The sequence below is a fragment of the Carlito syrichta genome, unplaced genomic scaffold (assembly GCF_000164805.1).
Source record: "Carlito syrichta isolate Samal-C Ts95f unplaced genomic scaffold, Tarsius_syrichta-2.0.1 Scaffold297942, whole genome shotgun sequence".
NCBI lineage: Eukaryota > Metazoa > Chordata > Mammalia > Primates > Tarsiidae > Carlito > Carlito syrichta.
The window spans coordinates 326209-338150 of NW_007242038.1; the positions used below are offsets into that span (position 1 = coordinate 326209).

An 11942-nucleotide genomic window follows, 5' to 3' on the forward strand; every position below is an offset into this window, starting at 1 on the left:
CTTAAGCAACCTATTCCATGTGCATAAGCAAGAATTAAAAGAGCACAAAATAAAGATTTATATATAGATGCAAGCATAGGTTAACATGATACACAACTGAATGTTCAAAGGGCCTTCTGGAATAACTTCTCATACTCATAAAGAAGAGGGCTAGTTTCTGTTCACCTTATGAGGTAGACTCTGTAAACATTTCTTTAAAAAAAATCAAGTTCACTAAGATATATTTACATATAATAAAATGCATCCATTTAAGTGTGCAGTTTCGTGACCTGTAAAAAATGTAATTACCACCACAATCAACAAACAAAACAGTTAATATCACTGCAAAAATTCCCCTCAGGCTTCTTCTCAGTCAATCCTTTTACTACAGCTTAGTTTTGTCTATTCTCAAATTTCATATAAATAGAATCACATATTATATAGTTTTCTCTGCCTGTTTTTTTCACACAATATAATGCTTTTAAGATTCATGCACGTTGCTGCATATATTGGTAACTCATTAATTTTTATTGCTAGATTATATTATAATGCAACCATAGAAAGTAATTTGTTTATTCATCCAACATGTAGTTGGACATTTATTTTTTATTTGTGGCTATTATGAATAATACTGTTGTGGCCTCTGTGTACATGTCTTTATGTAGACCTATGTTTTCATTTTTTTAGTATATGCATAGGAATGTAGTGTGTATTTGACTTTATAAAAACTGCCAAATTGTTTATCAAAGTAAAGATATCATTTTTACATTCCCTTCAGCAAAGTATAAGAGCTCAAATTGCTCCTCGTGCTTGTTAACACTTGGTATTGTCAGTATTTTTAATTTTAGTCATTGCTGAAAAGAAAAAGTGGAAATCACTGCTTTAAGAATGTGAATCACAAAGGCATCCCAGTACATAAGAGCTTTGTATACCATCCAAGAAGTCAATCGGAGAGTTCAATGAGAAATGCTCAAATCCTATCCCAAGACACCATGAATGAACTGGAGAGATTATTTTCCTCCTTACAAAATTGCAGCAAAATAACTCAAGAAAGATCATCTTATTCCCCCATTTCTACACCTCTTATTAATACTTCCAGAAGATATATAAACTACTTTGAAAATAATGAGTTTTATGATCACAGACCTCTAACTATCAGGCTATAAACTGCATTAGAAACTGGGGGAAAATTAGTTAAAGATATTGGGGTGTGCGTGTGTGTGTGTGTGTGTGTGTGTGTGTGTCTAAAGTCATGATACTTCTCCTTCCCTAATTTTTTTTTAAATTAATGCTTCATGCTGCTTGAAGAGTAGTTAAAAATTATTTGCAGACATTGCCCTAATTTGGACAAAGTTTGCCTGTTCAAAATGAATAGCTGGTTTTCATCAACCAAACCACAATAGTTGAAGGGCCTGGCCTCCCAGAAAGCGTAGGCAGTTCACACTAATAGCAGGAAGAAGACTGTCATTCCAGGGCTCTGCTTTCACTTTACAGCCTCTTATGTGAGTTGAGCTACAAAGAGGTCATCCCTAAACTGAATAGGAGAAAAGGAGAAACTCAAAATCCTCCTTAGTCTTTTAATGAAGCTGCCATTTCCCTGCATGAAATGCCCTCTCACCCACACAATCCTCTTTTCAAAACCAGTGAAGCCCTACTTTTCTTGACACCCTTGGCTCTCCCAAACAGGCCAAATTCTCCTTACACATGCATTCACATCACTGCATATTTCCTTTTTAACCTTTCACAGTTTATAATTAGGCTTATTTTAGTGAGTAGCTTATTAATGTCTATTGCTTCTTCCTCACCAAATTAGGCAAGCTGTATGAATTTTTCTCATAGCTGTACTCTCAGAACCTAGGACATTCAGCACCGAAAAAGTGCGTGATAAACATTTGACTAATTAATTGTTAATTAAAACAATACCTTAACAGAGACTTTACTGATTGATATGCCTCTAAGTTTTACTTAAGTTAGAAAATAAGAGTGGCTACTACTTTGTCACTCATAAGAAAAATCAAACTGCAAAAATCTTTGGTGTCAAAGTTGCCTGGCCTTCTCCTGTACCAATTTTCACTAAACTGTCTGCTTAAATGTAAGCTCTACTTTATCAATCTAGCCTCTCAAAATTCAAAACCATGAAAATAATAAAGACTTTCAGAACAAAATATTTTCCTCCATTAGAATGCAACAAAAAAGCATTTCTCATAGTTTCAGATTTTAAACCTGAAGGTCTTGGTAAAGGTAATGCAGCTATCCAGTAAGTCCCAGGTCACTATCTTCTATGGCAGGGGAAATGGTTATGCTATTTTACTGAGATAAGGTTGTTAGAGTCCCTGTATCACTCTTGTCACTGAGATAAGGTTGTTAGAGTCCCTGTATCACTCTTGTAGACTTCATGATCAGACAACAGCATATGCTTAAAATGCAAATAAAGCTATCCTCTTTCAATTATAGGCACGTAGTAGGCAAAACTCAAGTTACTTCTGGATCAACTAGCTTTCTTTCAACTACTTGTCTATAAGAAATCTCAATGAAATATTGAGAGAATAGAAACCAAAAAAACTAGAATCACTATGTGTCTGTGCTCAGCCCAAACACAAAAATTTACTACAACGTATTCTATTAATTATTTGTGTAAACAGAACTCTAGAATCTAAATTTAAGAATATGAAAATATTTTTCATTTATTTCAGTAACTTAAGGGGTACAGATAGTTTTTGGTTACATGGTTGCATTGTATAGTAGCAAACAAGTCTGGGCTTTAAGTGTACCCACTACTCCTACTCGTGTGTACTGTACCTGATAGGTGTGATTTTTCATTCAAAAAAAAATATATATTTTTTTGAGTTGGAGTCTCATTCCGTTGCCCAGGTTGGAGTACAGTAGCATGCTCCCAGCCACTGCAGCCTTGACCTGCTGGGCTCAGGAGGATCCTTCCACCTCAGCCTTCCAAGTAGCTGGAACTACAGGCAAGCGCCACCATGCCCAGCTAATTTTTTTATTTACTGTAGAGACAACCCATTGAAAACATTTTTAAGACATGAATTTCATTAACAAACTACTAGGAAGGCATTAGGAAACGTTATGTCTTTCTTTCACTTAGTCACTGGATGTTAATTGAGTCCCTATTATATGCCAGGCACTGCTTAGCACACTAAAGAAATACAAATATCTTCTAACAATAACCAAATCTTATTAACCTAATTTTTATTTGGGAATAAGAGAAAGAGATCGATGTTTCAAGGTCAATTCTCTCACACTTATTTAAATAAAAGCTTTCTTCTAACCATTGAAAAGTCATTCTTACCAAAGTGTCATATTCTTATTTCATTTTAATCTAAGGTACAGTCTTTTAAATTTAAATGTTCTTTCTGGCAAAAAGATACTTTTTATCCTACAATAAATTCTGATAAACTTAAATGATCAGAGGCTTATTTTTTCTTGAATAGGCCCAAAAAACTAAAGTTTTGTTTCCAAACCACAATTGAAGGAAATTTTTAAAAAGAGATAAATTAAGATAAGCTTATATTTTCCATCACCCCATTACAAGAAATATTATCAGCAATATTACAAAAGCCCCAGATGTTCAGATTAGCATCACCCATAATTCTATGGGAAATTTATCCAAATTTTATTTCAAAAATCCTAATATGAATCCACTGTAAATCCCACAGATCTTCTACAATCACAGAAAGAGAAAAAATCCAACAAGATTCTAAGTTTAATAAAACAGATGTCTCTTGTTGCCAAGACAATGGCTGTCAGGCAAAGCAATGACTTAGGAACTGAATTGACTTTCTCACATTCCATAAGGTGCCAATGTTTATCTTGAGACAAGTGATTACTGATTATAGGCAACTGACTATGAAAAGAAAGCCAATGAAAGTCAGGCTGTTAGTAATAACAATTATCCAAATAGGAATTATTCCAACAAAAATATCAGAGCATAGCCCACTTTCTGTCAGTGTCCCAGTGAAGGCAAGTATGGACAAACAAACGTGTCTGCCAGACCCTTTACAGAAACTCTTAATGAATTGAAAATACTTTACAATTGAACTTTACTACCTTTCTGATACATGGCAACCTCAAAAACAGAGGTGCCACCAGTAAAGAAGATCAGAGGAAAACAACACAGAAACAGGGAAAAGGAGTAGTGAGCAGACAGCTACAAAACCTGTGAATATTGTGACCTTCTTGGACACCTCAGAATTAGCTGTTTTATTTTATTTTTTTTATTTTTATTTTTTTTAGTTGGAGTCTCACTCTGTCACCCAGACTGGAGTGCAGTGGCTGCTCCCGGTCACCACAGCCTCAACCTGCTGGGCTCCGGCGATCCTTCCGCCTCAGCCTTCCAAGTAGCTGGAACTACAGGCGTGCGCTACCATGCCCAGCTAATTTTTGACTTATTGTAGAGATGAGGTCTCTCCAAGTTGCCCGGGCTGGTCTCGAACCCGTGGGCTCAGGTAATCCACTCACCTCAGCTTCCCAAAGTGCTAGGATTACAGGCTGGGCCACCGAGCCCAGCTAGAATTAGCTGTTTTAAAATAGAAGTTGTTTTAATAATATTAATATCTGGTTTCATTACCTGACAAGCAGATATAAGTTAAATATTCGCCTTGACCCCCAGTTGCCAAGAAAGGAATCTTTTTCTTTGTCCTCCTTTTGACTTGGACAGCTCCCAGCATCCTTTCATCAAGAGGCGCAAAAATTTCCTTGCTGATGGCAGATTTGGCACTCATTGTGTACAAGCGAGGAGGGCACACAGTGAATTTTCTAAAGAAGAAAAAGAAAAGGAAAGTTGGAATTGACAATACTCTAAGGGCTCATACAAGACCAGCAGCAAGTGAATTTGCAGGTGAAATAATTGTCAATTTTCAATCACACCTCTTACTTGCTTAAATCCATTATGGAAACATTAAAAAGCAGTCTTCATATTTATAATAACTGTGAAAAATATAAACAAAAAGAAAATACTTATCTCCAAGCACAATAGGAGATGAGCAGCACAATATGGGATCTAGAAATTTTGCTAACTCTCCCTGGCAACCCTATACCAGTTCTGTAAGAAACACTATTTCACACTTCCACTTGAGAAGTTTTTTCACTGTCCTACAATCCTTAAAGTCAAGAAGTTCTTTATGCTCCTTCAAAACCTCCTTTAACTCTAATGTAAATCCATTTCCCTAATTCTATTCATAGTGAAAATAATGATATCATTTTCTATATAATAACAATACATGTAACAGAAGGCCACTGAAGTAATACTCTTCTGCTGCCTCTGATCAGGCTAAGTAATAAATTCTTATGTATTAACTCTGTCGAAGGGCTCTACTTTCCAGTGATCTTCTACATCTAGCTGTCATGCTCTGCACCCTTGACAAACAACTCCAGATTTTCCTACAGCCAAAGTGGACACAGAATCCCAAAAAAGTATCTGACTAATGCTAAGTATTTTGAAAATATTACCCAGTAGTTCCCACATGTTATGCCCCTGTGGTTAACTGGCAGTGGGTGCCCAATAATTAAGAAAATAAAGCAGTATGTTGCTGACTCATAGTGAGTTGCCTGCCACTCCCCCCACCAAAAAAAAAAACAAAAACAAAAACAAAAACAAAAAAACAACCAACAACAAAAAAACCAAACTTACACATACACAGTTCCCATGTTATATTTAGTTTTCTAAAAGCTGTATTTCTATAATGGTCTTAGCTCTGCTTATTTGCATCTATTATGTACAAAGTCAATCTGAATATTAACCCTGTCACCCAAAAAGCTCAACAGCAACTTGAGTAAACATTTCTCTAGTCAATCATTCTAGTCATATATAATCTATGCCTTAATCACTAACCAATATTTACTGAGGGAGATTTTAAAAACAGAATTAAAGGTGGAGAGAAGGTCCATGAGTTGGTCATAGAGGTTGTGCAGAGTATTCAGAGATCCTGCATGTGGATCAACAGCACTGCTATATATAGTAACAGCAACTCAAAAAGCAGATCAGACTGTTGTAAAATTGAGCCAATTGGTTAAAAAAAAACACCATGTGCCACCTCTATGCTCAGTAATAGAGATACAAGAAATAATTAAGATATGGTCTCTATTCTCCAGGAGTTGATTGCTGCCTATACCAACGGTTTCACTTAAATCCACATGATTTATAATGAAAAACCATGGAAACACATTTCCCAATGCAAGATTCACAAAAGCTACCAACACAGCTATCTAATCTGTCCACATCTGTAGCCTCCTGGTAGGAAAGAGATATATTTTTAAAAAAAGAATATCCTTCTAGTTAAATAAATTTATCCTACTTTTAATTCCATAATAGAGCAGGTTGTCCTAGTGGCACCAAGAATACCTATCTATACATATACCAAGAATACATATGCATAGATCTAGATATTATAGATCTATACCTAGATCTATTTTTGCTCTGAACCCAACATTGTATCATTGCCACCAGATTCTTCATGCTGGCCAAAACCAAAATGACAACAGAGTAGGGGGACATGTTTTTCAATGTGTGGACCACTCACTGACACACTATTATGCCCTACAAGTTAGCAAAAATAATTTCATCCATCATGATTTACCCCATGAACTTCCTACACAGGGTGTTATACTTTATCAGGGCCTTTTTTTTTTTTTTTTAAAGAGAGACACACAAACTAATTCTTTACTAGGTCCAAGGCCTCTTCACCTCTCACCATTTGGAGAACATGTGAAAAAGAAAGTCAATGGTAGCACAGTGGCTTCAAACCATTCTATAAGCAATGTATAAAGCAAGCCACAGTCCCAAACTCATCAGTCATTCTCTGACCAGCACCTCCCTAGCTGGCATGGCTTCTGCTTTTTCATCCTGGATTAACATTTTTCTAAAACTGTAGTTAAAAGAAACAAAAAGCTATCATTTTATCATATAAAATCTGTCAGAAAAAAAGATATGCATTTTTACAAAACTTAGAAATTCCTATGCTTCTTTTGTTTTCAACTGGTAAAAACCAGAAATGATCTTTTGTTGTTTCTTATATTGATATTCAATGGTCAAGAGCCCTCCCCTCCCACTCAAAAAAAGATAAGAATTTCACTGAACACAAGTTTTAGAATCAACCAAATATGGGTTCAAACTTTAGCTCCAACACCTAAGACCTGTGTGATTTCTTTTTTATTTATTTAATTTTTTTTATTTTAAAATTGTGGGGTACAATTAAGGGTTAGGTGTACAAATATTCATTGTACAGGTACCCTTGTTGATGAAATGTGTCCCCCCTTTCCCCAGACAGATATTGACTATCGTAATCCCACCTCCCTTCCCCTCCCTGTCCCCCCCAAGTTTCCCGCCACTGTGAATCCTTTTCTTATAGTATTATGGTAGTTGTTCAAGGTCCACTTATGAGTGAGAACATGTAGAATAAGTGATCTGCATGTATTGTTTCATTTAATGATTCAGTTCTGGGAGGTAGCTGGAGATATATCTATGTCGTGGTTAGTAAACTAAGGGTCTGGGATTTTAAGAAATTTACCCAGAAATCACACAGGTCTTGGAAAAATCCAAGTTCTGGGTAAATTTCTTAAAATTCCAGACCCTTCGTTTTCTAACCGCGACATAGAGATATCTCCAGCTATCTCCCAGAACTGACTCATCAAATGAAACAATACATGCAGATCACTTATTCTAATACCTAAATAATTGTAAGAATTGCCTAACAGTGGAGAATTTTGATTAACTCTCCTACTATGATATGAAAAAATAAAAGGTCCTTTGATCTTGTAGAAACTGAGTCAATGTAGCCATCCATACCAGAAGACATTTCTAAAAGCGAATCCCAACTTTATTTACCAAAGGCTCACTTTTCTCACTAATGGGTATGAAGTCCTGTATATATGGATAAATGGTCTCTTACAGGGAAGGCTCTGTACCAAGTGTTATAAGGATTAAGAATTTATAGGCGTCACCCTCAGGAAACTCACTAGTAGGAGATTACCAGATTCATTTGATGCGAAATTTAAAAATGTTTTTTGTTTAGGACAAAAATATTAACAGACTTGTGTGGAGCACACAAATATGTATGTTTTTAATGTCCCCTTGGGAATGGTAATATACAGCAGATTAGAAGAGAAAGAATGGGAAAGTTAAAAGGATACTGTTGTATCTTTGTGGTAATAACTTACGAGTGTCCCAAATCTGGCTGTGAATCTGAATCCAGCATGGAGAGCTTTTTAAAAATGCACTACTGGGCCCCTCCTTCATACCCACCAAATCAGAATCCTGAGATCTGAATTTTAAACAACTCTATCTGGTTCTCATGTAGCCATGCAGTCATCCTGCTACCTAATTTAAAAGCTGTCAGCCTAAAGAGGACCTAAAGCCTGGACTAGAAAGGTGGTGATGGGAATGAAAGGATGAATTATTTCAGGAGCGAATACAAGAAGAAAATGTGCAGAATTTTTTCTCTTGATTCATCCACGTTTTATCAGGTTTTACATCTTACTGCTAGTAAATCAATGTTCAGCCCAAGGTCGGGATCCCATCATAAAAAAATAAGATAAAGATAACAGTAATGGTTCATCAAAGAGTTACTCAAATCAACATCCCTTTTTATTTTCCTGGTCCCCAGCTTCCATAGGATATAATTACAAAGCTTTTCCATCCCTGAAACCAACCTCCAATATGATTTGCAAGTCAAAGCAGCTGGTTGCCTTAAGTGTTAGCTAAACTAATCACAGTTGGTTTTGATCTGCTTCTCACTCACTTCTTCCATACACACCACTTTTGTTAAACCATGGCTACTGTGAGATGGCTCTCTACTGCCCAAGTAACCAGGAAACAAGATCATCCTTTAGTGTAGGAGTTGGATACTCAAATGACCTCAGAGATCAGGCAGATGAAGTACATAAGTAAAGGGGCACATATGTAAGATGCTTTTTTATCCCAACAGCAACAGTTAGGTTTCCAGTAGTGGAATTAATATCTGTCCTCTGTGGTCAAGAAATTAGGAGGAGCGATAGGGACTCCAGTAAATTAAAAACTGCCCTTGTCAAGGCATTAATTATCTTGCAGTTGGCTTTAGGGTAAGCATAATCTACAGGCCTTAAATATTTCTCATCTGAAAAGAAAAAAACCTTCTCTGGTGAGACAATAGTACCATCTACTTAGCTTAATACTAATCTAATCCCATTAACTTCTCTGTTCTGATCCCAGGTTTAACATACAATCTTCTGATCATGTTTTGGCCCTGTGGCTGGGCCAACACAAGTATTCTGGACTGTGTGACAGTTATAATTCCCATTGTAAATGATTAACCAGGAATTGTTGACATCGGCTACATAAGCTTGTTAATGTGTCTCAATACTGAGGCAGAAGCACTCAACATGCTGATATCAAGTTTCAGAGTCTTTAAAGTTAAGAGCCAAGGTGATGTCATCCTGGAAGACTTTTGGAGAGAATTAGCTGGCCTTTCCTAGTGCATGGGAACTTGGGTGTGGTGAACCAAAATATGTAAGTTAGAAATATGAGAAACTAGATTATTCCTTAAAAAGTGAATCTCTGCATTGCCACTTTATTTCTGAAATTCTACAAATGGAGCTTCAACTCCCATCTACACTCTGATGACTCTCATCAAGCATTCAGCTCAGGTTGTCTTCCTGACCTTAAACCCATGTATCCAACTGTTAGAGTGAGCGTTTCCACTGAGAGCTAGCCTAGACTCTCCCTTTTACCCCTTTAACCCTCCAACTCCCTCATAACAACTAACCCATCACCAAGTCCTGTGGATTTGATTTACTATTTCTGGGCCCTGCCAGTGTTTCTGCATTCTCACTTCCCCTGCCTTAGTTTGGGTCTTCACCCTCCTCAGCCTCAACGATTTTGATGCTTCCTCTCTAAGGGCTCTAGTACTGCTCCCACCTCACACAATCATCCCTCTACACTGTCCAATGTAATATTCTAAAGGATGAACATGATTGAAGCTTAACTGTATTTAATTATTTCTTCTCCTTGCCTCAGGTTCTGACAAAGAAACACAATTACCTTAACAAGAAAAAGGTTGAAGTTGTAAATGTTGAAACCAAAGTAGAGAAATGTTAAATTACTTCTCTTAAACTCCAGGGTATATAGATATTAAGTGCTATAAATCAAAGGACTTTGGCAAAGTCTCAGTGTATAAAATCAATGTGCCAAAGGCAATTGCATTTTGATACACCAACAATAAACAAACAGAAACCCAAATAAAAAGCACAATCCCATTCACAATAGCCAGAAAAAAAATCAAATACCTTGGCATTTTCCTAACCAGAGAAATGAAAAACCTTTACAATGAAAACTACAAAACACTGCTCAAAGAAATCAAAGATGACACAAATGGAAAAAGATTCCATGCTCATGGATTGGAAGAATCTACATTGTTAAGATGTCCATCCTACTCAAGGCAATCTACAGATTTAATGCAATACCCATTAAATAGCAACTAGCATTTTTCTCAGAACTGGAAATGACACAGGAATTCATATGGAAACATAAATGACCACAGATCGCCAAAACAATCCTCAGCAAAACAAACAAAGCAGGAGATATCACACTGCCAGACTCTAAATTCTATTATAAAGCTACAATAATCAAGACAGCCTGATATTGGTACAAGAACAGGTATATAGACCAATGGAACAGGACAGAGATTCCAGAAGCAAAACTTCAATTTCTCAATCAACTTATCTTTGACAAAGCCTCCATCACCAACAACTGGGGAGAGGAGAACCTATTCAATAAATGGTGCTGCGAAAACTGGCTGACCCAACATGCAGAATATTAAAACAAGATCCCTACCAGTCACCATACACAAAAATTAACTCTAAATGGATCAAAAACCTAAATGTAAAACCTCAAACTATAAGAACCTTAGAAAATGCAGGAGACACCCTTATGGAAATTAGAACTGGCAACCAATTCCTGATCAAAGCCCCAAGCACCCAAGCCTGAAGAGATAAGATAGACAAGTGGGGTCTCATCAAACTGACAAGATTCTGCAAAGCCAAAGAAACCACTGAGAGAGTAGGCAGACAGCCCACAGACTGGGAAGAAATATTCACCAACTGTATGTCTGACAAAGGCCTAATATCTAGAATCCATAAGGAACTCAAATGTGCCAAAAAGAAAAAAACAAACAATCCCATTACTAAGTGGGCAGAAGATATGAATAGACACTTCTCAAAAGAAGACATACGAGTAGCCAACATATACATGAAAAAAACTCCAGTCAGGATGGCTATAATGAATAACTCAAAAAACAACAGATGCTTCTCCAGATCTCCTCTCCGGATGGGGCGAAAAGAGAACACTTCTACATTGTTGGTGGGAATGCAAACTAGTACAGCCTCTGTGGAAAACAGTGTGGTGATTCCTAAAAGATCTAAAAATTGACCTTCCATATGATCCTGCAATCCCCCTACTGGGAATATACCCGGAAGAACACAAATCACTCTATAAAAAAACCTAGCTGGGCTTGGTGGCTCAGCCTGTAACCTCAGCACTTTGGGAGGCTGAGGGGAGTGGATTGCCTGAGCCCGCGGGTTCGAGACCAGCTTGGGTAACTTGGCGAGACCTCGTCTCTACAATAAATCAAAAATTACCCGGGCATGGGAGCGCGCGCCTGTAGTTCCGGCTACTTGGAAGGCTGAGGTGGAAGGATCGCCGGAGCCCAGCAGGTCCAGGCTGCAGTGGCTGGGAGCATGCCACTGCACTTCAGTCTGGGCAACAAAGTGAGACTCTAATTTAAAAAAAAAAAGATACCTGCACACATATGTTTATTGTAGCAGTGTTCACAGTAGCAAGAACGTGGACCTGACTGTGCTGACCATCAAAAGAGGACCTGATTAAAACAATGTGGTATATACACAATGGAATATTACACAGTCATAAAGAAGAACAAAATCATGAACTTCACAGCAACCTGGATGGACTTAGAGTC

General features: G+C 37.2%; 1 protein-coding gene across 1 annotated transcript in view; it reads right to left on the bottom strand.

Moving 5' to 3' along the window:
• STXBP6 (syntaxin binding protein 6) overlaps window positions 1–4748 on the bottom strand; it is a 174637-nt gene extending 169889 nt beyond the window's left edge. Inside the window, exon 1 of the mRNA XM_008054689.2 lies at window positions 4565–4748. Coding sequence (XP_008052880.2) covers window positions 4565–4718 — 154 coding nt within the window. The 5' untranslated portion in view covers window positions 4719–4748. The remainder of the gene's footprint in view (window positions 1–4564) is intronic.
• Window positions 4749–11942: the final 7194 nt, after the last annotated feature.